This window comes from Callorhinchus milii, unplaced genomic scaffold (genome assembly GCF_018977255.1).
Source record: "Callorhinchus milii isolate IMCB2004 unplaced genomic scaffold, IMCB_Cmil_1.0 Scaffold4, whole genome shotgun sequence".
Classification (NCBI taxonomy): Eukaryota; Metazoa; Chordata; class Chondrichthyes; order Chimaeriformes; family Callorhinchidae; genus Callorhinchus; species Callorhinchus milii.
Genome location: NW_024704745.1, coordinates 24,977,171 through 25,005,051, shown reverse-complemented (window position 1 = coordinate 25,005,051; position 27,881 = coordinate 24,977,171). Strand labels below are relative to the sequence as shown.

The 27,881-nt window shown below is 37.8% G+C and overlaps 1 protein-coding gene across 1 annotated transcript; it reads left to right on the top strand.

Annotated features, from left to right (window-relative positions):
• Window positions 1-621: 621 nt before the first annotated feature.
• LOC103178655 (nectin-3) lies at window positions 622-27,287 on the top strand. The gene is made up of 6 exons (XM_042334094.1): window positions 622-700; window positions 9,731-10,069; window positions 13,040-13,339; window positions 15,946-16,063; window positions 17,217-17,368; window positions 25,352-27,287. Exons 1-6 carry the CDS (start codon window positions 622-624, stop codon window positions 25,948-25,950), a joined length of 1,587 nt encoding a protein of 528 aa, XP_042190028.1. The 3' UTR covers window positions 25,951-27,287.
• The last annotated feature ends 594 nt before the right edge of the window (window positions 27,288-27,881 follow it).

Here is a 27,881-nt window from a genome sequence, read left to right as displayed (position 1 = left end):
AATTGATCGACGGGAACTTCTGCATTCACTGTGCTTGTGCACAGAAAGCCGACTGGCTTCCCCCTTACTGGCCTATATCGGCGATCTGATGACCGAGGCATTGGCCGTTTTTCAGTGTAAAAGTAGCAAGCTGGTGTTTAAGTGAGACAACTGATTGACTTTCTATGGGCATTTTGGATTTTTTGGTCAGCGAATGTCAAGAATCCACACCCCAGTCGCTATAAGTGAATCCATGTTATAACAACAGTACATTTAAATAATGTCCTTCACTTAGAATAATGTCTCAGGAGCGTTTCACATAGACATTGTCCGATGCTGAGCAAGGGAGGAGACTGCAGACATCATCAAAGAGGTAGGTTTTTAGGTGGAATTTAAGATAGAATAAAGATAGAGGGATAGAGGGCGGGAGTTCCAAAAAGTTGAGAGCATAGAAGCCGACAGCTCAACTAATGACGTGGCGCAGAAGGGGCAGGGCCTTACAGCTGATTTTGCTGAAAGGAGGGTGCAAGCAGAGGACTAGGGGAGCATAAAATCAGAGATAGCGAGGTGCGAGGGGTTGAAGGGATTTATAGGTGAGAATGAGGACCTTGAAGTAATTCCATTGGGAAACAATAGAATCTGATGGAGTTTGGTGTACGTGAGGATGTGGGTGGCAGAATTTTGGATCAATGGATCTCGGATAGTGGAGCTAAGGAGACCGGTGAGGAATGTGTTTGAGAATGAAGTATATTATAACAGAGATCCATCTCGTAGCATAAATATTGAAGGAGTAGCAGGAACGATTTTATCCTGGTGTTATCTTGCTACTGTGGAAAAGGAACTTCTTGCAGTGGTGACGATTAATCCCTCAAAAAAAACAATAATAAATTGGTCATTTCAATCCACGACTGTTTGTGGGACACTGCTGTGTGCAATTGGCTGCTGCATTTCGCCCACAAATATACAGTCAATTCACTTTATAGTCTGTTCTGTGAAGCGTTTTGAGACGTCTAGAAGATGTGAAAAGCGCTATATCAAATGCAAGGATTATTATTATTGGTATCCATTATTTATGTTATACTGTAATGCAACAGTGATCCTTTCATAAAGTAAATTTTTAATTTGTTCAGCATTTAAAGGCAGTTTTATTATGCCTTAAATTACTGTAAACAATTTGGCGTGGATTGCACTTCATAAAACAAAAGTCTAGATAATAAATTGCTCACCTCATAGTGGTAATAGATGCAACAAATTATCAGAAGGACTGAATAGTTTAGCACGGAAGCTTACTGTGTAGTAACTTTCCAGTTTAATCATTACTTTTTTTTATTAGCTTCTGCTTTCTGTAAGAGAAGCTAGGGAGGTTTTAGAATAGAGTATAATGCTTTCACTGTCTTAGAGACTGGAAAAAAAATGCATTGCCTATTCTTATTACCACTGTAAAAATATTGGGGGAGAAAACTGGCATTCTCTCAGTGACCTGCTAAAGCAAATTGAATTTGTAATAAAAGTGCTTACATGCACAAAACAAACATTGCAGCACACCTTTCATGGACTGTAATATTTCTTAGATTAGTACTCTTATTACCCTCTCAAATTAGGATCTATTTGATGTATAGTTTTAGCAACTCTCAAGCTAAGTACAACTACAGATATACAATTTCAAAATACTTTGAATCAATAATTAAGGCCAGTAATTGAAACAAATTTAAATTGTTTTTTTAAAAAGTAGTCTATGTTAATTATCTTCTCGTTTCGCCCACAAATATACAGTCAATTCACTTTGCAGTCTATTCTGTGAAGCGCTTTGAGACGTCAAGAAGATGTGATAAGGCGCTATATCAAATGCAAGGATTATTATAGTGTGTTAATAGTGAGGGAGGTGACCATAATCTTTACTGTTTGGGTATATAAACTAGTTGTGAAGATTTGCCATATGTGCAAATCAATTTGGTTCTTTTAATCTAAAGCTGCTGCTTTAAGAGTAGGTGACAATTTGATACTGATCACTCAATTTAGTTAAGTGTTGGCCAGTCAGTAGGATATGAGCTGTCAGCTGGGTGGAGACAAGGCAGGATTGATGCAATTGAGCAGTCAGTGGAGGAAATGAAAATGCACAGGAAGAGAAATAAGATCAGTTACTGTTTTTTTGGTTTGAAGCTTTATTTTTAACTCCAGTGAGATTTTCTCCCTATCTACATCTATTGCATCTGGCTATCATCCCCAAAAGTGGACAGGTAACTCTGGCCTGCCTCCATGAGGCAAATCCCAATTTGATTGTTGGAAGTGGATGTTGATGGTGTGATTTGTGGCTGCTGTTTTCTGTCGCCCTCGCTTGGGTCCAGCATCAGTTTGTTTGATATTTTATTTAATGGTGAGGATGAAGTGAGCAACTTGTAGCCTGAAGGAAGTTTTAAATATGAAAAAGGATCTAACACAAAAACGTCGACCCAGTCACTAACCTGGCTTATTAAAAATAAATGTCACAGTTAGAGTGAAATAAAATGGATGCAGAGAATTCTTCACTTCAACAACAACAAGATTACACTTGTTAGCGCCTTTCATGTCGGGAGGACGTCCCAAGGCGCTGGACAGTGTACAGCATTTCAGACCCGAGCTGGGGTTGGGTGGGGAAAGGGGGGTGACCGATGGCATGGTCGAAGAGGAGGGTCTTGAGGCAGGACTTGAAGGAGGCTAAGGAGAGGGCGAGGCGGAGTGACTGGGGGATCGAGGTTGGGACCAGAGTGGCTGAAGGCTCTCCCACCAATGGTGGGGAGGGAGGGTCGGGGGAAGTGGAGCAGGCCGGAGCCGGCTGAGCGGAGGGAGCGGGCGGGTTGGTAGGGGGTTAGGAGGTCGCAGAGGTAGGATGGGATGAGGCCATGGATGTGCGGACCAGGATCTTGAACTGGATCCTCTGAAGGATAGGGAGCCAGTGGAGTCGAGCGAGAATGGGGGAGATGGGGTCACAGAGTTTGGTGTGGGAGAGGACACGGGCTGCAGAGTTGTGGATTATCTACAGCCTGTGGAGAGGAGTTGGGAAGGCCGACAAGCAGGGCGTTTGCATAGTCGAACCTGGAGGTGATGAAGGCATGAACAAGAGTTTCAACGGCCTGAGGGGTGAGGTAGTGGCGGAGTTGGGCGATGTTATGGAGCAATATTTCCATTCCTCAGAGTCTCTTGGAACAGAGTCAGAAAGAAATCTTGTGTATTCTTTAAAAAATATTGATGGAAGTTGTTTTGGATTCCTAAAAAATGGTTTTGGACTTCCTGTTTATTTGTGTAACAAGAACACCCCTGTATTCTGTTACTCTATGATTCGAAACTAGGGCAACTGGTTAGATTTCTGAAATTCCATTCCAATTTGTAGGAAAATCAGGAAGCTGGATTTATACGGATGTCACGTTTATATGTGCATGTACCCGACTGTTCTCCATGCTACAGAGTTGGATACTCATCTATTCACTTGGATAAAGGCAAGGTGTGTCGCTATTCAGATAAGATTCTCTTAATGGAGATAGATAATAGGATTTGAACTGCTAGGATTTAGTTTTGCAAGCCAATTGGAGGCAACTTCAAGTTGTATTTTGTTCACCTGGTTTGTTGAGATGATTTTAAAAAAATCATAGTATACATCTTTACGACTATAAGCCCAGGTTACCATGTGAATCAAGAAGTTGAAGTAGCTGTTTTGAAGATGGGAACATCAGCTCTGTTATTCTTCTCTGTGTGCGGTCATATTTATTTTTTACCCCTTGGGCTGTTTCAGACAACCCCAGCTCATCTATTTTGGTGATAAAATCCTATATTTATTTGAGTCAGAATCAAAGGGGTTCTGATGAATGTTCACACAATGTTTCCTATCTCAGCACTAATCAAGCCTCCGTACCTTTCCAGAGTGTTATTTTATACTTTGATTTCCAAGTATTTGCATGTTTTTAATCTCAACGTTTTTTTTATATCATTCTTTTAATAACACCCAAGCAGCTTTGACTTTCACTGACTTGAATCCTTGCTTTGGCTGGGTTTTGTACTGGAACAGGGGCCAACTCGAACAATGTTCTATTGGATTATGTCTGACCTTTTCTGGAACGCTTGGCAAGCGACTTCGTTTTAAGTACTATCGGGAAGATTTGTGTGTGTTTTATTGAAGTGTGCGTATGCGCGCAGAGGTACATAAACTACTTTTATGTACCTCTATACAAATCCAGAGGGAAGAATCCTCCCAAGTTTCAAGAACTCATTTAGACTATAAAAAGCATTAACTAATTTTGATGGACATTTGTCTAGTGCTAACTTTCAGTTAGACGGAATTCCTCGGCTATTGGTCGTGGGTCGAGTACTCTTCAGAGATGTGTGGGGCAGATAGATCCCAGATATGATTTTGGAACAGATGATTCAGACTGATTCACTGACCACTGCTGTTCTAGTTGTTGACATGAATTGACACCCTGGCCCAGTTGGTATCTCTCATGCCTCAGAGTCAGAAGGTTGTGTTTGTTGAGAAGAGTGCAAAGGGCACTACATTAATGCAAGTAGTTGTTGTGGGTTCAACCCTACATCAAGACTTTGAGATCATAGTTTTGGTTGACATTTCAGTGCAGTGCGAGGAGGGGTGCTGTATTGTCTGAGATGTTGTCGTTTTGGATGAGATGTTAAACTGAGATCTCACCTGCCTGTTGGGATGGAAGTTAAAGATCCCAATGCACTAGTCAAAAAGGGTAGAGAGTTTCTTCCAGTGTAGCAAACAATCCACATTAAATTGGTCATTCACTTCATTGCTGCTGGTGGGATGTCACTATGTAAAAATTGGCTGCCACATTGACCTTCTTAATGCGCAGTGGCTAACACTTCACAGTACAAATGATCCTATGAGGAGTTTTGAGTTGGTTTCATGACATGGTAAGGTGCTATGTCAAATGCAAAGATTACATTTACTCTTATTGCCCTCTTTGCAGTAATTAGTACAGTGTTCCAGGCGATTGCTTTCACATCCTCTGTCCGTACCTCACAACAAAAGTAGCTGAAAATTCATCCATGCCTTCGTCACTTCCTGGCTGGACTATTCCAATGCCCTCCTCGCTGGTCTCCCCAGCTCCACTGTACACAAAATATAATTCAGAACTCGCCACCCGGATTCTCACTTGCACAAAACTCCGTAACCCTATCACACCAGTCCTTGCCAGGCTCCACTGGCAGATCGATTTCAAATCCCTTCATACTCTCGCACCTCCCTACCTATCCAATCTGCTTACTCCCTCCACTCGGCTCCTGTTCGTCCCTCGTCCCCTCCACTCCACCATTGTTTGCTGTACCTTCAACCACTACACCCCGAAGCTCTGGAACCCTCTCCCTGAATCCCTCTGCCTTGCCCCTCCCGCCCGACTTTCAAATTCTGCGTAAAGACCTTCCTTTTTGATCGTGCTTACAGTCACCTGCCCCCTCCCTCTCCCCCGGCTCAGGGTCAGACTGCCACTGTCAAGCACTCTGGGAAACGACCCTGCGTTAAGGACGCTATATAAATGCAAGTTGTTGTTCTATTACTGGTAGGTGAAGTGAAAACTGAGTGCACAATGACATGCAAACATGACCTATTCACAGAGCAGGTTTATTTGTAATATTTGATATAAAGCTACAGAGAAGCTACAATCTTTGTTTTATAAAAGAAACTTTGTACGAGGTTTCAAACTAATTTATCGGTAAACGTTTTTCACCACTATCTGCTGGTTCACAAAATCAGCCAGTTGTATAAATGGATTGTTTCATGAGCTAACATGAAACAATAATACTTGTTTGAATGTGTGTAAATATTTGACTTTTTTGATACTAAACTAGTTGTGTTCTGAACATTATTTTGTTTTAGTTGTACTCCACTTCTTTCCCATTGCAGAAGATTGGAATACACCTCATATGAAATACGCTATCAATAATTTTTTCTGCATTTAATCCTACATTTCTAATATTTTCCACCTTGCTTATGCCAAGATCCACACTCAGCATTCAAATATCGGTCACTTACTTAATCAGTGGTTCTATCATAGGTTTAAAAGTACAGAGAAGATGATTTTTAAATCCTTTACATTTTCTATCTTATTATAATAATAATCCTTGCATTTGATACAGCGCCTTATTACTTCTTCGAAACATCTCAAAGCGCTTCATAGAATATATTGCAAAGTGGATTCACTGTATATTTTGTGAGCAAAATAATCTTGCTATTTGTACTTTTATTTAATATAAATTATGAACACTCAACTGGTTTGGCCTCTTAACTATCATTGCCGACGAGTGTGTAATAAAAACAGCAAATAGCAGCAGCAGGTTTACATTCACAAACCACTTTTCACGTTGGGAGAACGTCCTGAGGCGCAGGACATACACAAAAACAATATGACTTGTAGGCTGGATAAATGATGTTAATGCTTCGTCTTCTTTGTCTTGTAATCTTCAGTTAGGCTATCTAGCTTTCTGTTATGATTCACTGTTATCTACAATAGCAAAGCAGCCTCACCTCACCATGAACTGCTTTATTTGCACTCTGCTTTGATAACTGATTACTTAAAACCTTTTTGCACTGTCATTTCTCAGTTAAATATTGAAGAGTTCATCTGTTCAATTGCATTCTAAAATGCTAATATTTTAAAAATGTGGCACATGTGCCAGATTGTTTTATAAGATTTAAAGGTTTTAAATTGCATTTTTTAAAAAAGTTTCTCATAATAGCTGAGCTTTCTCTTTAGGTGGAGTAGAAATTGCTTTGAAAGGTAATTACTGTTTCAGATACACTCATAAGTGCAGCTACTGTATCACTAATGGACATTTCTACATTGAAGCAACATTTGTAGAATTCCTAACCAAATGCGATGTCACATTGTGGCTTCAGTAATATGAATATGCTATTTTTATTTAAACTCAACTAAACTTATTTTCATGAAGTCATTTAATGATCTTAGACATAAGGAGAATAAGGTCTTACTAAATATGATGCGTCATCTACATTGTTGAAAGTAGAGAAATATATTAGCGGGAATCATGCCGTGAACTTCTTAAGTGGTGATGGTAATTTTTTTTAATGATAATGGCTAGCAGAATGCAAGGGTGTATTGCAGGTTGATTTTAGTGGTAGAGTATAATAATTGCAGGGAATGTATTATGTGAACTTGCAACATGATTTTTTCCCCCCCTTGAGGCAATAACCACAGATCAGGTATTTTGTGGTCCACTCAACCATACTTCTGCTACCTCTGGAGAACTCCAAATTAAATCCAGTAAAGTCATCCAAGACTGGCATATTTAGCAATGACTCATAAATGGTTGGAGTGCCTGGCTCGACTACCTTGTCAAGCTAGCATCGAGCTAGGCAATGCACTTCAATTTTCTGCTCTAGCATGCAAAAATAAATATCTTTTGGGCTTCACACCAGCTGCTTTAAACTAACTGTAATGATGGTACAGAACTGTGAGCACATTTTTTTGATTTTATGAACGTTTCTTACTAAACAACAGAACTTTTGTCAGCTACAATCACTGTCCAGATCATGCGATCCAGGCATAAATACGAACAACAATGTTGATCGTGCCTTACTAGCAAAGGAGACTCCTCAGAACAATATGGACTTTATCATCAACTGAAGTAGACAGCCCCAGGACTGGTAAAGAAAGTTGGGTAATAGGAAACAAATGCTGGAATATAAGTATAATTTGTAAACAAATGTCTTTGTGAATGATTTTTTTCTCCTTTACTTGCTGTTTGTCCTCTTCCCTTTTCCTTATGTTTCTTTCGTGTGGGGTGTGTGTGTGTGTTTCAGTTTTTGAGAAATCTGAAAAGTGGGCTTTGGTCTCTACTGAAATTCTATATAGAGAATGGGTCCTGTACTAGTAAGACCTGTTGCAGATTAGAAGGTGGATATGGCACATTTGTGCTCTTGAGAAGGCCTACCTGTACACACAGGATTTTGTGTATGCAAATTTATATTTACAAAGGCTCACATTTAAGTTTATAATGTTTATCATAAATGATTGGTTCATGTGTCAGGATAATAACTGCAACTCTCCTGGGTAGGACATTCAAGCTTTGCTGAAGTATTTGGTGAATCCAATTTATTACTGGTCTTATTTAGGATTCTTGTGAAGGCTCTTGCAATTTGATCATTGTATTAAAATGTAGGTAGGGTACTTGCAGTGGTAATCAGATTCATGGAAGGTGACTGAACAAATAAACTGACTAGTAAAACAACTTATCCTGGATTTGAACATTGGTTTGCCTAAGCTTGTCTGAAACCTATGTAAACCAGTTTCAGAGGAATTTAACACACACTTGCTTTGAGGGTTACTACATAGATTTAAGTTCATACTTTCAGGGAAAGTTCCCTCTCGTCTACCCTTGGTCCTCTATTGATCTGCAGTCCCAGCCCAAACTACATAATAATAATAATCCTTGCATTTGATATAGCGTTTTTCACGTCTTCCAGACGTTTCAAAGCGCTTCACAGAATATACTGTAAAGTGAATTGACTGCATATTTTGTGGGCGAAATGCGGCAGCCAATTGCTCACAGCATTGACCCACAAGCAGTAATGGATTGAAGTGACCAATTTATTATTTTTTTTGAGGGATTATTATCAGGTGTGTGGAATAAGGAAACTTGCCCAAGGCTTCACTCTGCCAGGAATCAAACCCAGGTCTCTCACTTGCAAAGTGAGGGCTCTAGCCACTGAGCTACAAGACTCCATGATGGATGGTGTGGTTTCAAAACGTCTTACTTTCTCCACTGAGTGAAGAACATGATACAGGGTGTGTGAGCTGGGGTGCAGAAAGACATTCAAAATAATATTGAAAAAATAAAATAAGTTAAATACTGCAGCTATCGTGCACTAGGAGAATTAGTTTCCTGCTGAATTGCACAACATGAGTGGTTCAGGCAAAGGATGGAGGTGTTTCACATGGAGGGAGGAGAAAACTTGTCTGATAATCAAAAAGGGACATAAAAACTAGAAAAGTCAGTCAAGCCTGTTTTTTTTTACACACACCCTACTGAAAATCCCACTAACATTATGGACTTCCCTCAGCCCACTATTATCTCCTGGGTGAAGCTATGCTTAAATATTGATCTAAAACTCCTTCCGTTCAGTTTAAGATTCAGGCCTGGCCTCATTCTTTTCCTTTCAAACATTCCTTCCCTTTACCCCAGAAGCATATAAACCATTCTGTCTTGTGGTTTATCAATCTCTCTCCCATCCCAATATCCTTCAGTACTGTTCAGGTTCAGTTCTTGAAGGAGTTATTCACATAGCAGCAACTGTCATTAGAGGATTTCTTCTAATCTTTAGTCCTGTTTGAAGCTTTTTAATTTTAAACCTTGTTCTGCTCTCACAAATGGCAGACTAAGTTTACCACACTTCTGTTTTCATAGTTTGATCTGATAATTCTTTGAAGTTATAACTGTTCCCAAAGTTGGTCACGATGCAATGTATTGCATCTTTCTACAAAACATTAACTGTACTGAAAAAAATATGCATGAAAATTCTGTCGGACCTCAAAGTTGTGTCTTCCATGGTATCAGCAATGTCCTGGTTAAGATGAGCTAACTGACCATAGCCAGGGATCAGATCGGATACCCTCTGATCTTTATGGCATAGTATTTTGCCATATGGTGTATTTTCTGAGGGGTTGTTAGACCTTTCTTAATTGAGGACTTTGCTTGTCAAAAATTCTATTGTTATGTTTGATTATTTTTTTTCTTTTTCATGTTCCAGGTGCATTGACTGAACCAGTTGTTAAACAAAAAGTGTCTGCAGTCTTGGGCAAAAATGTAACCTTGCAGTGTTTGGTTACTGTGAAAGAAACTGTAACTCAGATGACCTGGGAGAAGGAAGAAAGTGGAAGCACAGAAACTGTTGCAGTGTTTAATCCCGAATATGGAATCTCAATCATAGGGAGTTATATTAGAAGAGTTCATTTCACAAACCCATCTTTAATGGATGCTACTATTTTAATCACTGATGTTGGATTTTCCGATTCTGGAAGCTATGTCTGCAAGGTGGCTACTTTTCCCTTGGGAAATTACCAAGGAACTACCACTGTGACTGTGATTGGTATGTATGCTTCATCTTTTAAAAGATTGTACAGTTAGGAGATGTGAGGAGATGTGTGATATCACTGACTTATCTTATCACTGACTACCTATCAGTAAAGACTAATGTGGCATCTCAGAAATGTGAGCCAAGTGTAAAATTGTCTTCTTTCCACGACAGCACAATTGCTGCGTTGGTATATTGGGTTCAAACCATCTGAGTGGTTACAGTAGGTAAATCACGAAGGACTAAGATTTAGTGCTTAATAAAAGTAGTAATTGCAATAGGTTAGTGATTAATTAGACCCAGTATAAAGATATTAAAGGTAGCTCATGTTTCAATTGGACCTTAAAATACAAGGAACTTTGTCTGTACAGAATAATGCCAATGATAAGTTATTTTTTTCAACAATTGCTAAGCAACCCGATCCTTAGAAGAGCCACAGCTAAACAAATGTGTTACATTTATTTTCTTCCATTCTTTCTGCCATTGGTACACAAGGTTGATTTATTTTACGATGTGTAAAGTTGCATTTTATTCAGTATTTTAATTTTGAACTACAACAAGTTGCATTTATAAAACGCCCTTCATGAAGAATAGTGTCTCGAAGTGCTGTATAGTAATGCAGTTGAACACCAAACATAGTGAAGGGGGAGGTGAGCATAAACATGGCCAAAGAGGTAGGTCTTCAGATGGGATTTAAAGATGAAGATGGGGTGAGGCAGAAGGATTGTTATCATTGGCACTAAATACATTTTTATCTTTGCTTTAGAACATGGGCCTAGTTACAAAAGATAAACACAAATGAATACTTTTAAACTGCAAAGTTAGTCTTCAGCATGTTACCCAGACTCGCTCTTTTTAAATAAACAAGCTCCTGTATATTTTCTTTTGGGAATTTTCTTGAGTTCTTCCTTCCACTCCCTGAAAGCAATGCAACAATACTTTTGGTCATGAATCACAGAGCCTGCTTAATCTAAAGCAGAAATCAACAACCAATGTTTAACCATTCTCATTCATGTACCTGAAAATGGGTCATCTATATCTACAGCTCACAGTTTGCTTTGTCTATTTGTGTTTATCTAATAATTTGCTCATTCAATTCACAATTGTTTGTGGGTTACTGCTGTGCGCAATTGGCTGCCGTGTTTCGCCCACAAAATATACAGTCAATTCACTTTGCAGTATATTTTGTGAAGTGCTTTGAGACGTCTAGAAGACATGAAAAGCGCTATATCAAATGCAAGGATTATTATTATTATTTCCTACGGTACAAATTTACATGTGATTGACAAAAGAGAGAGTAATTTTACTGATCAAGTTTGATCTCTTGGCATTATGAGGGATGAACAATATGATATTGAATGCACAACAATCTCCTTTGTTGTAATCAATATTCAACGTTCGTACACAAAACAATCTCCTTGGTCTTAGGTAAACAATTCCTGACATTCTTGACACGTTTCAAGATAAACATATGTTCTCCAAACAATAGGAAGTCTAAATGAATTGGTCTGAAATGCCTTTTATTGCTGAATTCTTTGTAGCGTAAAGGACTATTTCCTTTCTGGTATTGATTGTATCAACCCCTGCAGAGACGAGTGTGTTTTTTTTAAAAAAACTTCCATGTTTACAAAAACAAGTGCGATGTAGAATTTTATTTTTGGCAAGGATTATTGGGTAAGTAACACTGTTATTTTTGACTGAGCAGAATGCTTTCTGACTTTTCCCCTCTTACCCATCATCTTGCGCTCAGAATTCAGTAAAGGTGCTTTTCTTTCAGCATCAAAGAATGGGATTAAATCAGCTTCAACAAATGGTTCCTAGAAATATTCAGATCAATTTTGCAACATCACTTATGTTTTAGTCATGAATTCTTGTCTCCTTTTGATTGCTCGATTTGTCTTGTTTATTCCTGCTCCATTTGCAAACAGTATGTAATCATCATCCCATGAGTGGAGGGGTTAGAAGAAAGAGAAATGACAAAATTGTGCACATGGCTGCCGTTTTCTCAGTTGTCCCACTCTTTTGTAGTTGTAGCTTGTTCTGAAACAAACTATTACATTCTTCTTGTCCGCAGTGACATTCCACTCCAGGAAACATATGTCTTTCACTATAGTAAATGGCTTTTCCCTCCATTGGAAATCACCATTCCCTCTGGCTAACTCTTCTCTCAGCTTGAGACTATCAATCATATGAACAGCTGCCTTATAAATTCCATGATACAGCTTCGACATTGGGCATTAAATTCCAAAATTTATTAATATTCTGCACCAAATGCCAGCCTGGATTTTTGATTGCTCAGGCTAGAACGCATCTCACACAGACATATCCCATCCTGTGCACCATGGTTATCATCATAACACTGAAAAACTGAATCTTCTGGGATCAAGGTCTAGGTTTGTTGATCTGAATAGATGAATGGGAAAAGTATCCAGGCACATCATTGTCTACCTCATGGTGCACAATATTGGCTCGGTCATACCAGAAATTCTGCTCCTCTCTGACACAAAAAGGCGCACTTGTGGCTTTACCAAAACACACAATATCAAACCACTCTGTGAAACTAGCTTCATAATGTGCTTCCTAAATCCATCTTTCCAGATCTGATTAACAGACACTGCCTCTCTGACCCCTGTCCCCCGCACCTACCATGCAGATTAGTGCACCTCTCAGTGCTCTACTGTTGAGCCATAATTAATGACGTGCAATGCCCAATAGCACTTTGTCATCCAAGAGCATAAAGTTTTAAAAGCAGACTTGACACACATTTGGAAAATATCCTATGAACTGAACCTAGTGTGTGAATGAATCAATGTTGGTTTGTCTCTTCTGTAAAAATAAACTCCATTATTGAAGTATGAATCATCATGCAAGTATTGTATCATTAGATTAGCGTTTACCGTGTTTGTTGTCTGCAAAAATCTAATGAAGCAACAATTTATGGTTTGCATTTAGCTATGAACTAATTTCTCTTGTCACTTTTCATAGTTGAGCCAACAATAACTGTGACGGGGGGCCCTGACCCACTGGTGGATGGTGCTAATGAGACAGTTGCAGCAGTGTGCACAGCAGCCAATGGAAAGCCTGAAGCGGTGGTTTCTTGGGAAACTAATCTCATTGGAGAACAGGAGCAGACGAAGATCACTGCTGCAAACAAAACTGTTACCGTTATTAATAAGTTCAAGATCATTCCATCACGATTTGTGAGAAAGAGACCAATAACATGTGTCATAAAGCATCCAACATTGAACAGTTCTGCTCGAATACAGCACATCTTGGACGTTCAATGTAAGTCCCTCATTTTACATGCATTTGAGAATGCAATTGGCTTTGATTTGGGTGCTAACTTTGATTAGTAAACTAGTTGCACTAATCCATATCTAAAAATGTTTAAAACTTCCTATATATTGACTATTTCAGCGTGGTGTTTTTGTTTGGTGGTCCATGCTCAATTGGGAGAGTAGGTAAAATTATTGTGAAATCTTGCTTGTCAGTTTTACATCTTTCTAACTTGTAATTTAAAACCAAGGCTTCCTTGGGAACCAGGATATGTATAATTGTGCAGATTTGACTGATGTTTTGGCTTCTTAACATTCATAAAGTAATCCAAGGAGAAAAGAAAGATCTTCCATATAGATGATTATTGCTCCTGAAGGTGATCTTTTATGCAAGAAAAAGTAAATTAACAACTTTGAATGCTGGAGTGACAAACTCAAACCCAACTACATTCTTACAAAAACAGAATAATGTCCTGGGGAATGGGGCATGTTGACATTTTTTTAATAATAGGGCTTAGTGTTAATTAAACTTCAAAAGCTAAAATAACTTCTGGAACATTAATCTTTTGGTTCTTGATACTGAATCCCTTACTTCATTCAATGTATTTAGCCATGTGTTGAACTTCAATATGCAGTATCTCTTGGTATTACACAACATTTCTCTAAACTTGACATATCTACATTAGAAACTTTTAGTCTGCATATTTGTGTCCAAGTCAATTTTTGCAGTTTACTTTGTACTTGCCACGATATTAACTACAGAAACTGCATGGTGCAAAACGATAGTATTTGGTTGGCAAGCTTAAACTACTCTTATCTTTGGAAAAGACAAACTAAGAAAAATATTGTGGCTGATTTTGCAGTTACTGAAAGCACCTTAATTAGTTAAAAACTTTTTTTAAAAAGTACTTGCAAAGAATGTAAATTTATGAAAAGTCCACCAGATTAAAGTACTATGGGTTAAGCTGGGTGTACCTGGTTTCCTTAATGACCATGTTAATTTCTGTTTTGCAGTCTCTTTTGGACCATTGTTTGCTAAGAAGGGAAGACGGTAGCATTAACATTCTGGAAGGGTAGAATCAAATTAGTCAAAGAACAGGCTTTGTTTTCCCCCCCTTCCCCAGTTTTGAGAAATGATTGAGATCTCCCATTTCAAATTTCGACAGATAAAAGTATTTTGGTATTGTCATAAAATGCTCCAATTGAGCATCCAAAAAGGAAAAACCTCCAGCAGTAAGAAGAGATTTTGACCTCAGTACTGCAAAGACTCATTATGGAAAAATTTACAGTTGTGATAAAGCCAAGTTATTTTTGGAAAAATGACTCTCAAATTGAACTCTTAACATTATCTATTCTTAACACAAGAAGCAGACTTCAATGACCAAGTGAACCTCATGCTGTGAGCAAACACTTTTGGTTCATTTAAAGAAATGTTTGATTAGGAAAGTAGCCAAGGTGTGTTGTTTTGTAAATGTATTCACATCACAAGTTTGTCATGTATAAATCTTATAGAAATATGATGGATCATACCAATGTCAGGTTCTTTAATCATTTCCTCCTTGATTTAGAAATAAACCTTTTACAAAAAGTTGCACTCATTATGTATTGTTCTTGCACATATCTGACGACATCCTATACAGATGATGACAAAAGAGATGCATTATGCTGTTCTTTAAGTGCAACAGTTCATCACATTTAAGCCACAAAACTCACCTAGAGATGAAAAATAGTGTCAAATTCTCATCCTGAAAGCATTGTAATTATTGAATCTTTTAAGTTTGAAGAACCTATCTGGTTTCTGAATCATTAAATAAGATTCATGCATTATCTGTTTTGTAGATTATATTGGTAAAGTAGAGCTTCAGTCTGACACATGGCCTGTTCCATCAACTGATTTGTAAATTAAAATTACTTGGGTTAAAGTTAAATAAATAATACACTAGCAGAAACGTACTGGTTAGAACCCTGATGCTCGATAGATGTATTGTTACAGAAATGAGAAAATGCCACGATAGCTCAGATAATTCCTATTTTTGGGGCGGGAAAAAAAACCTATATAGAGTTGAAATCCAATCCCCCTAAAAGAAATTGAAAAACACTTCACATAACACTTCATATATTTTCCAATTGAATTGGCCTATACATAGTTAAATACTGTTTGTGCAAAACGACCAAATGCAACTGTAGTAGTTTCTGAAGGTTCATTCAATAAATACCATTCAGTTTGCAGCAAATGGATACTCCTAGATGAAGATGCGAATATTAAGGCAGTTATTTACGTGTGAGCATTGATGTGGACTATATTATTCCATTGTAGGGGGCATGGTATCTGAGCCCAAATCAGCCTTTACCTGACGTCAACCCACATACCAATCGAGCAGGGGTCACTGCATAGTGATGCTGGAGGGTGAACCCTGGTTGATTTTATTCCTCTAAACAGAGGTGCAGAGTCCAGTTATGGCATTTCCTCACTGAGATCAGCTTATGAGTCTTTTCAAATAATAATAATATTGGAGACCTGAGTCAAGATAATTATTTTAGTGATTATATCTATCATTTCAGTGAATAGCTAACAATAGGATATAATAACTGATTGTCGGTGTTGGTTTGTTTTAGATGCACCTGAGGTTACCGTGATGGGATATGATGGCAACTGGTTTGTGGGTCGAGTGAATGTGCAGCTCAGATGTAAAGCTGATGCAAATCCATCACCTCATACTTACATATGGAGTAGGTATGTAACTCTCAATTGCTGCACAATCCTATTTAGTTCCCAATGGGTTTGAAGGTATTCTGAGCAGGTTGCGTCCATTCGGGGATAGAATGCATATTCCATTCCAGACAAATGTGGAATTCCCAGTGGTTTGTTTTGGATACTTTTAAGCTGCGTGTGTGAAATAGTTGGCTGACCAGGTATTCTAAAGTGTGGCAGCAAACAGTTGTAATAAACTGCACAAAAATTATTAAAATGGAAGATGCCTTATGAGCCATAATACAACTTACATTTGGCATAAAGCCTTTCACATCAAGGAGATGTCTATCCCTGCTACACAAATCTCCTGCCTTGAATCTCTTAAGTACCCTGAAGGGTTTTTCAGCCCCTGAAACCTATCTAGAACCTCAATTTCACTTATGTACATCCTGGAGCTCAATGTTTGCTGTATGTTAGGGAGCATATTTTATTAATAACAATGGTCCTAGAGTTGAACTTTGGGTATTTGCTCATGCTGTAGTGATATAGTGTAGTATATAATATAGTATATATAAATATATTGACACGTGTAGAAGTTTAAAGACTTCTATGGATGTAAAATACATTTTAAAGTTCTGTAAACTAGTTCTACTCTCACCATCACATTAGAAGCGCCAATGACTGGTGGGAAAGCAGCAGGACAAATTAATTATCTTAAGGTCTCAGAGTGGGTTGGGATGAGATGCTTCAACATGAAGAGTTTTTTAGACACAAGGTTTACCTACCTGCCTTTTTCAGTTGAGGACTGTTCCCTGTTGCAGGATCATCAACTGAAGTTACTGTGCTGAGATATAATAATATGGCAACTGACGTTCCCTTCAATTAGAAAGGGTGGGAGTTGAAAGGGGAGATGGGGGAAGGGGGAAAAAGTGGTCCTTTTTGGGTCTGGATTTATCATTGGGATGCGATGCTGTCATCAGAGGAAAATAAGGAAGCAGACCATTGAATGAATGGTTTGTGCTGTTGCTAGGAATTTAAAAAGCACTTGCTTATTAAAACATGGGTTGTATGGGGTCAAAAGGTACGGCTGACAAATGAAGCCGTAATTGTTTTTGTAAGTAGTTGTTTTCTGGGATCCTTTATTAAAGGTTTCACAACATTATTGTTTTATAAATATATCTTTTGTAACATCTAGGTTGGACCATCAGTTACCAGAGGACTTGCTGATTGAAAATGACACTCTGACTTTCAGTCGACCACTCACACATAATGATTCTGGCATTTATGTCTGTGAGGTAGTGAATGTCCATGGACTTAGAAAAAGACAAAAAGTTGTCCAGATAAGAGGTATGTACTTTCTTTCCACGTTTTTCAGTTACAATAACTAAGAAAATCTACCTTTTAATATTTTTGTGGCTTAACTAATCCAACACTAAATTGATTATTTGATATTCTCAGGATTTGTATTTTTATAATATACTTGAAAACTTTTTTTTACAATTTCAAAAGCAAGCATCTATTTCTCAATGTCCAACATTCATTCAACATTGAAATCTGAATCGGATATTTGGTTCAACAATTATATTGTATCTTAAGTATTATTATTATTAAAGAAGGAAAGGTATAACTATGATAATTGCACTTAGAACATTAAATATACAGTACTTTAGAAATCAAGTTAGTTAGTTAACACAATTATAAAATGCAGTTGCTGGGTTTTACTAGTTCACTTGCTTTTTATAGCTCATTTGCTTTTTATATAATAATACTTCAGCCTTAATGTCATAATTTGAGATTCAGGTTTGCAAATGGACAGTAATCTGTATGTGCATCCATATATATTTAATATCTCTTAGTTGAAATCAATAGAATTATTATAAAGGAAAATCACCTCGGAATAAATCCTTGTAAGACATGACATGTATGTGGTTAGATGTTTTTCCCCTGTTTATTTTACATAAGGTCAATTGTAGACCTTACATTTACTATGTCTGTCCTATTGTCGGTAACCAATCATTTTTTGATGTCTCCTGTTAAAAGATATGCACATTGCCATGAATCCATTTTCTTTGTTTATCTTTGTTAAGTAAGAGAATCTTACTCAGCTACCAGGCCAGAGGGAAAATGGGTTTCCTAAACTATTTTATGAACTGAGCATTCAGTGCTTGGGAGATTTGGATTAAGGAATCCAAATAAATTCACAACGCTCTTCCTTGTCTGTCTTCCAACCTCCACCTTCCAATTCATCCAAAACTTTGCAGCCATATTCTCTCCTGTACCAGTTCCACACCATCCCAATACCCATATTTGCCTGAGTCCACTGGCCTTCAAGTACACATGATCATGTACCATCCTACCTTTGCAATTTCCAGCTCTTTGTTGATTCATTGATTTGCCTCCCAATACTTTTTCACCAAGGAATGAAAGAGTACTCTGAATGCACCAAAGATTTTTCTGCATTTGGGTAAATTAGTTTTCAGCATTTTTCCAGTCAGAATTGTTTTCGACTGAATTTGGTAGAGACTAAATGGGATGAAACACAACCTGGAGGAATGCTGTGAATGTCATGAGAAACCATGTGAGAAATTTGATGTAGCTTCCAAGGATTGACCAAAGTGTGATATGCTGTTAATTTGGACCAAACCAACTGACGAATTAGTGTAAAGCAAGTGATTCAGCATAATAAGAACAAATGTTTAAAAGTTGTGGGAAGGAATGTGCACTCAACAGTTCTCTGTTGTGCTAAGTAGAAAACAAGTAGGGATGCTGATTTTTTAAAAAAGTTTGATGGATAATATTTATTTTCTCTTTAAAAATTTTTCCCGATTTTTAAAGATCTTTAGAGTAGAAAAACTTTCCGAGTTCCTGGTTGTTAGGTGACCACAGATGCCATTTCCCTCGTGCAGAAAGTTGTTTAGGAAACCCATTTGGAGGTACTGCCTATTCACACCATGCATCTGCAGAAAGTGGTGACCTTATAGCCATTTTTGTGAATGGTGATGCTTTTTTAAAAACAAAAATAGTTTAGAATTTGCTTTCCTTGATTTGGAAGTTTTTTTATTATATATGTATGTATAGCCGATTAAACAAGCGTAAATATAGCAGAATAAAATTGCATAGTTAATACTAACCAGTCCCTTTTTTGAACGAGGTTCAACATAATTGGCTAACGCGTTTCTTATTCTTATGCAACCAGTGATGAATGTAAATAGCTGCAAATGGCTCAGCAACCTTTCCTTGATCTCGGCATTATGACCAGTTTGGTACTTAGCCATTTCAGGATAGAAGGTTGCAGATTCTTGACTCTGCTAAGTTGATATTCTGAGCAAGCAGCATTTGGGTGCAGCAGCTGCATCCCAGGATTTAGTCATGTAAAATCGGTCATGGTGCCATTATTCAGCAATTCCTTGGAAAATGGGCTTAAATATGTGCATTGGGTGAGGCCCAGCTTTAATGCTTTTCTTGTTGAATAGTCGGCTAACGTTCATTTGGGCTGAAATGCTGGCTTGGTATGCACAATGCTTTTGACAATGCACATGAAGAATAGGGGAAATCACATTAGCAGTTACATTGCTAAAGCTGCTACACATAATGTTGATTGGAATTTCAGCCCATTCATCTATGCTCATAGTTGCCAGAGGGCTTCAGGAAACAATGGAACTGTATTCGAGCAAGTTTGATATCTCCAACTTAACATAAGTAAAATTGGTTATATCACAGGAAAGGTATTGTACAATTAGAGGGGACAGCATAAATTTACAAGGATGTTCCCAGGAATGAGTGGATACAGGTATCAAGAAAGATTGGACAGATTGCATATTTTCTCCAGAGTTGAGATGATTGAGAGAGAGCTTGTTAGGGGTGAATAAGATCACAAAAGATTTTGATAAGTTGGATGTTGATGAGCTGTTTCCACTTATAGGTGAGTCTGAAACAATAGGGCGTCCATATACAATAGTAGTAAGTCTAATAAGGAGTTTAGTGGAATTTCTTTCAAACCGCTTCACAGGTTACACTATAAAGTACAGTGACTGTGCACATTCTGGGCAAAAGAGAAAAAGAATGTGATGTGCACGTGAGGGATAAAGGAATATAGAGGGTACAAGAAGGGTAGGACTCGTGTGCAGTATGAATGGCCTGTTTCTGTTTCATTACACCATGAAAGTGCTTGAGAGTGCCCAGAATTGCACAACTAACCTTCCAGCCCTTTATGGATTGAACGAGTAGTCCTTAATTCCATGTTTTAGTCAGAATTTTTGTTTTACTCTACTGTAGATGTTGTGTATGTAATATTACTTTTATATGTATTGCATATTTGAAATGTATCAGGTGAACTTTGCTTTTACAGCAGATGAATATTTCAAAGGTTTCTAGCAATATGTTCATCTCAGCTTTAAGCATTATTGTAAATGTCAAATTTATTGACTTAGATGAACACAATCCATCTGGGAACACAATGTGATTTGTTTTGAAGTCATTATCTTCAAGCTAAGGTCTCATTTAAGAAATAGAGGTACTGTAATTGGAAGATAGTTGTTGATATTCAGAAATGATGGTAAAATAGGCTGAAGGGCCCTTTTTCAATCTGAACCTCTCTTGTGGTCTTTATTTTTTTATTAAAGTAGTTTCTGCAATCTGTTTTACTTATAATTATATTGCTTAGATTCATGTCCTGAAAATTGCATTTCATTGAGAACCGTGTTGGGAATAACATCCAAAGTGTTAATTTTTTATTGTATCTCGCGGTCATGTAGTAATTATATATCTTCATTGCAGTATCCTCCACTGTCACAGATTAATAGTAGGGGAATTTGTAAAGGGCAATGTTGGTTTTAGAATATTTTTTGTTACTTTCAGTCATCAGCTCCTGTTGAGTGGTGATGGTTGCTTTTCTCATTGCTGGTTCTGAGATGTGCCTTCCATGTTCTTTTGCCAAGGACATAACTGGCATGCACAAGTCACATATCTCCTTCATTGACTTGTGTGGGCTTCTTGAACTTCATATGTAAATCACTCTTCCATATCCCTGGTTAATTCAACCTTTGCTTTTCAAATTCAGTTTATTTGGGAATTTACCTTTGACGGGCAAGAATCCTGGTTCTCTCGTGAAGCATACAAGCAAACTGACTCTGTCAAACTAGATACTACAATCAGAGTGTATTGGCTTAATGCTAAGCTAATTAAACAGGTGTCTTGTGCCAGAAAGGGACTTGACTTTTCTAGTCTAGACCTTGTGAAGATCATTCTAATACATCTGCATTATAGGAGGGAACAATGATACCTTAAACTTTAGGCAATAAAACTGACAAAGTGCATAGGATGGGAGAGTCTTGCAACAGGCACCATTGATAGCAGCATTACAGAGATGTTGGCGTTGTGTTTTTTGTTGGGCAGAACCCTTTCTTGTATTTGTGCAAACCATCCAGGTGCCCTTTAGTGTCAAATGGCTTTAGATGAAAATTATCTTGATATCTGAATTGGTTTTGAACCATTGCTCCATAAATTCAAACTGCTTGAGTCCTTAATAGGTGAATGTCTCGCAATTAAACAAATATCTTCTACTTAAGGCAACTGAATACTATGATTACAAATCTGAAGAGTCTGGGTTCATTTTATTTTGTATCAATGAAGATTAGTGAACTGTAGAGTCCTGATGGTTGGAGAACCCTTTTCACAACTTCTTTAGTGAATTCTTCAAATGTGCCATGTACAAAGTAATGAGGACATGTTTCCTGGATTGAGGTGGGGGTGGTTGGGGGAAAGAAGGAGGAGAAATAGAAGAAAGGAAAGAGAGAAAAATGTATGTATGCACAAAGTACAAGCAGCACAGGTTAATGCTGCAGCCCTCATCTCTTGAGAAAAACTCAACATCGCAATGCAGTAATTCAGTCACTCTTGAATAATTCATTTAGCCTCACAGTTTTATAAACCTGCTTTTACTCTTTGCATGCTATAGTTCTCACCGCTGTTAATCTTCAAAGGAGTGTTTTTTGTCTGGTCAGACAAGAAAATGGTGCTTTCTACATCAATGAGGTGGAGATTTTGTCTGAATTCTGTACTTGAAATGTCATCTTGAAAGTTTCTTTTAGTGCATTATAAACCCCGGATAAACAAGTTGTCCACCTTTGACAAACTTAAAAAAAATTATAGAATGCCCTTAAATTTCTGCTATCTGCCATTTGTAGTCAACAAGTCAAATTGATGTGTTAAAAATGCTGTACTTGCAACAGGATTCTTGACTCTTTTGCTTAGACCCAAATAATTTCAAACACATTTACATGTGTTGAAAAGAATTTCTGCTTTTACCTTTTCTAAATTAACAGTGTACAACAAAAAATATGCCCTTGGCAACTGAAATAAGCCAGAGTTCTGAATATTTATGGGCGCAATGTAGGTTACAGCTTATTGTATAATTTTCAGAAACAATTTGCTATGTTTTTTCTGCTATACATTTGCCTTCAGAAATATCTGAGTAATTAAACAGAAAGTCATGAGTATGGTGCAAAGATTATCAAGAATGTTGTACCTCACAGTATTTACAAAAAATGCCTTGTACCCCAATTAAGTGTACTACCATAAAATGCTATTGTCTTGTTTTGTTGAGCTAGTTTTTAAAACCCTGTAATATTTATTAGCTTATTTACCCTTATTTTGCGGTTATTGGATTCTCATCCTTCTATTACAAATGTAAAATTTTAATTGAAGTTTTTTAAAATTTAATTTAGATTAGAGGTTCAAAACTAACAAAATGACTGTATCAAAATATTGTATGCATGCAAATTGAATGATGTATTAAAACAAGTAATTACTTTTCATGCATAATAAATGCTGTCTACTCCTGCCACATTTTAGTTCAAACGCTGTACTATTCATGCAGTATTTTGTCACCCTTTCTTATTTCTTCCTAAAAAGGTCACTGTCTTAACGCAGAATAATTCACTATCCTTTTTCCTTGGCTAAATACTCGGTGCCATTACATAAATTGTACAACAATGCGTTTTTGTGTTGCTAATGACGTTATGTCATTCCATCTCTGGTGATGAAGACTTTTGCCCTTTAAATTCTATTTCTTTCAGCTTGGCATTCATTCCAGGGCACTGAGATTCTAATGAACTTTGTGTCTGCAATTTGACATTTTTACTTCTATATCCTTCACACATTGCTTTATGCACCAAAGTCAGGAGTTGTAGGAAATCTCTTAGATTTTGGAGCATGGTTTGTAGTCCAGGATATTTTTCCCAGCCATGTCAGCTGGCTGTGTCTGCAAGGGTTCAGATTCCTTGCAGCACTACTATATTTTGAAAATAGTCCAAAACTGTGTAACATCTACAATACATGGCATATATTATTATGGTTGCTCAGTAAAATTGGAGACAAAGCTAGTAAGTATAAGGTCATCTCAACTTCCCTTTAACTATTGTTGTCCGGATGCACCAGTAACCCGTGGAGTCCTGTAGCTCAGTGGTTAGGCACGCGCCTCGCACGTGAGAGACCTGGATTCGATTCCCTGTAGGGCGAAACCTTGGGCAAGTTTCCTTGCTCCACGTGCCTGATAATAATCCCTCAAGAAAAAAAAACACAATAATAATTTGGTCACTGAATCCTGTGGGACACTGTTGTGCGCAATTGGCTGCCGGGTTTCGCCAACAAATATACAGTCAATTCACTTTACAGTCTATTTTGTGAACCGCTTTGAGACGTCTCGAAGACATGAAAAGTGCTATCTTAAATGCAAGAATTATATAACCATTACTGAGACCCTCTGTTTTTGGTTATCTCACAACTGCATATCCATGACTTGGTTTGATGTTACCCATCAATCTCTTTTGCCCTCATTTCCCTTATGCCTACAAACATCCCTTTATGCATTGTTGTTCTCCTTTCACTCCTCCACTGCTTCTTCTATACAATTCAAATTTCTCTTCGTCACTTGGCCCACTCTCTCCCCTCTGTAGACCAGTATTCTTTCCTGCTCTCCCAATAACTTACTCTTCTTCATAGGAAGACTAAAATTACTGTCTTTTACTATTCTTCAGTAATCTTTACCTAACTAACTAGCCCACAATTAACAGATTTTTAGCATGTTATCCAACAGTCATTTTCCAGATATTCCAGTAAAATAAAAGAATCTGGCAATAAATATCACTGCACATGCTGTACATTTAAAAAGTAATTCCAAACCACATGGAAGCTTTGACTATTTCTTTGCAGTCTTGGTAAGTCAGCTTGCATTAGAGAGTGCAGCCTACTGTGCATTGCTCCTGCTGCACCTTAGTTACTGTAAACAGTTTCCAGTTATCAGAGATTTTCATCCATTAAGTGTTCAAATTGTGCTTGCCCATCTAGTGACTAGGTAAGCTTGATCTCCTTAAAGCTAGGTTGGCTGTAGGGTGACCTGCTGGTCATTGGAATGTTGGAATTGAGTCAACCCTCGGTGGTAGTCTTGATAGTTTGATTCCTAAAGCAGGTGGCCTGCAATACTCCCAAGACACTGCTAATAACAGGACAACCAGCCTAGCTTGTCGGTCTGACTTGGAGGGCAGATCAGGCACTGGGGCAGGAATTCTTACTGTTCGGCTCCTCTTAACCCTGCAATGGGTTGGGTGGTCCTAGTTGTTCAAGTAGCGCAAAACTTGTGGGTTTAGCAGGTTAAACTCCAGCAACACCCCATCACACACTCTGGGGTCCTCAAGCTTTGGCTCTTGCCGGCCTGCGCCTAATACTCTCCAGAATAAGGTAAGCAGGGGTGCGTCCCTCCGGGGAGAGAGTTTGCATTCTATTCCAGATGCAGAGAAATTGCTATGTGTAGATGGCATACGTATGTCCAGTTTGGATACTCTTAATCACTGTGACGGGTTTCTGCATGTGTCAGATACCAACCAGCTGACTAAACAAATAAACAGTTTAGAGAAAAGGTTTATTCAAAAAATCATAGAAGTGACATGAATGTATCAAGAGCAACAGACTTGTTACAAATTGCTTCTAAGTCTTACCAACCTCTGAAAAGATTAATTGGTTGAGAAAAAATGTACGAATAAATATCCAAACAATTGTTTCACCTTGATTTTAAGGGATAAATTAAACAAATTAACTCAATTGTCAAACATTGAGGTCTCTGTGATATTCTGCACATTTATTTAGAAACATTTTATTAAAAAAGAAACCTAATTAAATAGGGGTTTAAGGATGAGAAACTATTAATTTGTCATTGTGCCATATTAGATGTTTGTGTTCATTAGCTTAGCTTTCTCAACAAATTCTTTTCACTGGTTTAGCATGCATTGATCTATGCTTTTCTGTCTCTGTCCATCCCTACCCCATCCCCGTTAGATCCTCCTACTACAACCCCACTGTCAACAACTGCACCACCAAGTTACTCGACAGGTGGTATCACAAGTGTGTCTGTTTTACCTCGAATACTCCCAGTAGCTCCGTCGACCTTGGCATCTATGAAAAGTGAACACTTAGGAACCATCATTGGAGGTGTGGTTGGCGGCACCCTGTTTCTCGTGCTTGCAGTCATCATTATTGCAATGTTTTTCCTGAGACGTCGACGTACTTTCCGAGGGGACTACTACACAAAGCAGTACACTGGAACTATAGATATACAGAAGGACTCTCAGATGGATGTATTGGCATCAAATCGAATTGAGCCGTACACTGATTATGAAAAGAGCGAACGGAAGCTCGAACCAAACAACTTATTCCAAGATTATCCCAAAGAGGTACACAAAATTGAGTGGCGAAATGAAGACAATATAAATAACAGGTACATGGAAGGAATGGAAATGCCAGTCGATTATTATGAAGATAGAAAAATTCCCACTGTACCTCAGTATCTGAATGATGACTACTACGATGAAAATGAAGATGACTTGGTTTCACACCTAGATGGATCTGTCATTTCCCGTCGGGAGTGGTATGTCTAGTGGTAATCGGTGAATATTCGTGAAGTTTGGAAGGAACTGCAATCCAGCTGACAATACCAGGGTTCCTTCTCTTGTGCTTTGTCTTTTTCAAAATGTTTTGGTGCGTGTACCAGTTTAATGGGTCCTGTTTTCCTAATGGAGACTAGAAGGTGCCATTGTGAAAATGGAAGATGTGATTTTTGTACTAGATTTTCAGCCACCATAAATATTTCTCATTCACCTACAGAATTCTGAAAATGAAAAAAACGCAAGGTTTTGAAGCTTACCTGAAAGTACTTACTGTAAATGTTTCTTTTTTAATTCTTCAGGAGTGAAATGTAGGAAGTAGAAAAGAGCAGTCTGTCTGCCCATTCCCTTCTGATGATACTTTCACCCCTAGTTTAGCTCCAGAGTTTTCTACAATGCTGCCGTGGAGCTTGGTTTATTTTTACTTTTTGCTGTTTAGAAACCAAATGGAATTCCACTGCAGTGTATCTAGCCAGGGCTGACTCAATAAGAACCTGAATTGGGACTTTTAAAATTGCATTATAAAAGTTTCATTTTTTACACAATTTAATTCCATCAAAGTATACATTCTTCCTCCTACTGTTTCTTTTCTTTAATATTGGGAACTTTTGTCAGGAAAATACCAACGTGTTTGGACTCTTGTCGGTATGGCAAAATATACTTCTGAGCATCTGCTGTCTGATGGAATAAAACGTTCTGAAGAAATTATTAGATGTGTGCACAGTGTTACAAAGTGAGGAGTCAATCCCAGACCAGATTTGAAATCCAATTCTGGCCTGTAAGTCCCAAACTCCACTAAACATTAAACTTTTTATTTTTTTCCTTTGATATTGAAACTGTGTTCAGGAGATTAAAACAGCTGTGTATTTTGAGATGTGAATGTGTAATACAGTGTGCAAATTTGAGGTCAGCCTATGTTGATGACCAAAAACTGATTGTTTAATTGATAATTTGGTGCATTTATCTTCTCATCCAAAAAAAATGTTCATGTTTCTAGAGCTTCCATATGCAAGCCCCAACTTTCCCTTTTCTTTGGAAAGCACTTTGGTTTTGCTGTGGTGGTTGTTATCACTTGTTCCTGGACATGTATTGAGTTTGCATTTTCTCACGGGCATGTATAAAAACATTGCAGCACACCTCGTAGATTGTGTATATGGTACAGATAAGATGGTGAAGACTTTGGAAAAAAATTAAAGCTTTGCATCGATGTGTATATATAAATACAAGAGATTTACTGTACAGTAATTTTTGTACATTTGTTTTATAAAGTTAGTACAACGTTGATTTGATGTGCTGTTTGCTAAAAGTATAAATATACAGTTTGCTGGAAACAAAATGTAATATGCCTCATTATTTTTATTTTTTCATCCCAGATTCCTTGACCATAAATTACAGTTTGGGATATTAGTGGAATCTGACTTTTGTTACTCAATGTGTTATTGCAATGTTTTGGCCAAACTACTTTTAATTTTATGGGGAAAAAACACAGTAACAAACAAAAGGTCATTTTATTTGATCATATGGTAACTATTAAGGTGATGCTATGCCTGGTATATGAAGATACTTGCATATGTAATATATTACATTGGTCTAATGAAGATCATTCCTGCTACCAATAATTCAAATGTCTAAAAAATGGTTTGCTAGAACTTATCTTTGCACTTTGTCACATGCTTTTAAGTGAAAAAATGTATAGATAAAGTCGAGACTTTATCCTGACTGCTCTGACTCGTGCTGGTCCAAGGATACCAGGTGCCACCCGGTATCTCACCCAACTGGGACACCATTCTACACGGGTAAAGCTAGACACTGAGTGTGACCAAGCTGTTTCACCCTGCGAATGTACTTTAGGTAATACTAATATTGTTGTCATCTGACATTCACACGTGTGCATTTTCCAGTGTGCAGTAATCAGAAGCACATTC

Bases quoted from the DNA above. Each gene is read 5' to 3' on its own strand.
- LOC103178655 (XM_042334094.1), top strand. From the start codon at position 622: ATGGAGTTTGGTGTACGTGAGGATGTGGGTGGCAGAATTTTGGATCAA. The intron at 701-9,730 runs GTGAGGAATGTG...TTCATGTTCCAG, and splicing joins TAGTGGAGCTAAGGAGACCG to GTGCATTGACTGAACCAGTT. The intron at 16,064-17,216 runs GTATGTAACTCT...TGTAACATCTAG, and splicing joins CATACTTACATATGGAGTAG to GTTGGACCATCAGTTACCAG.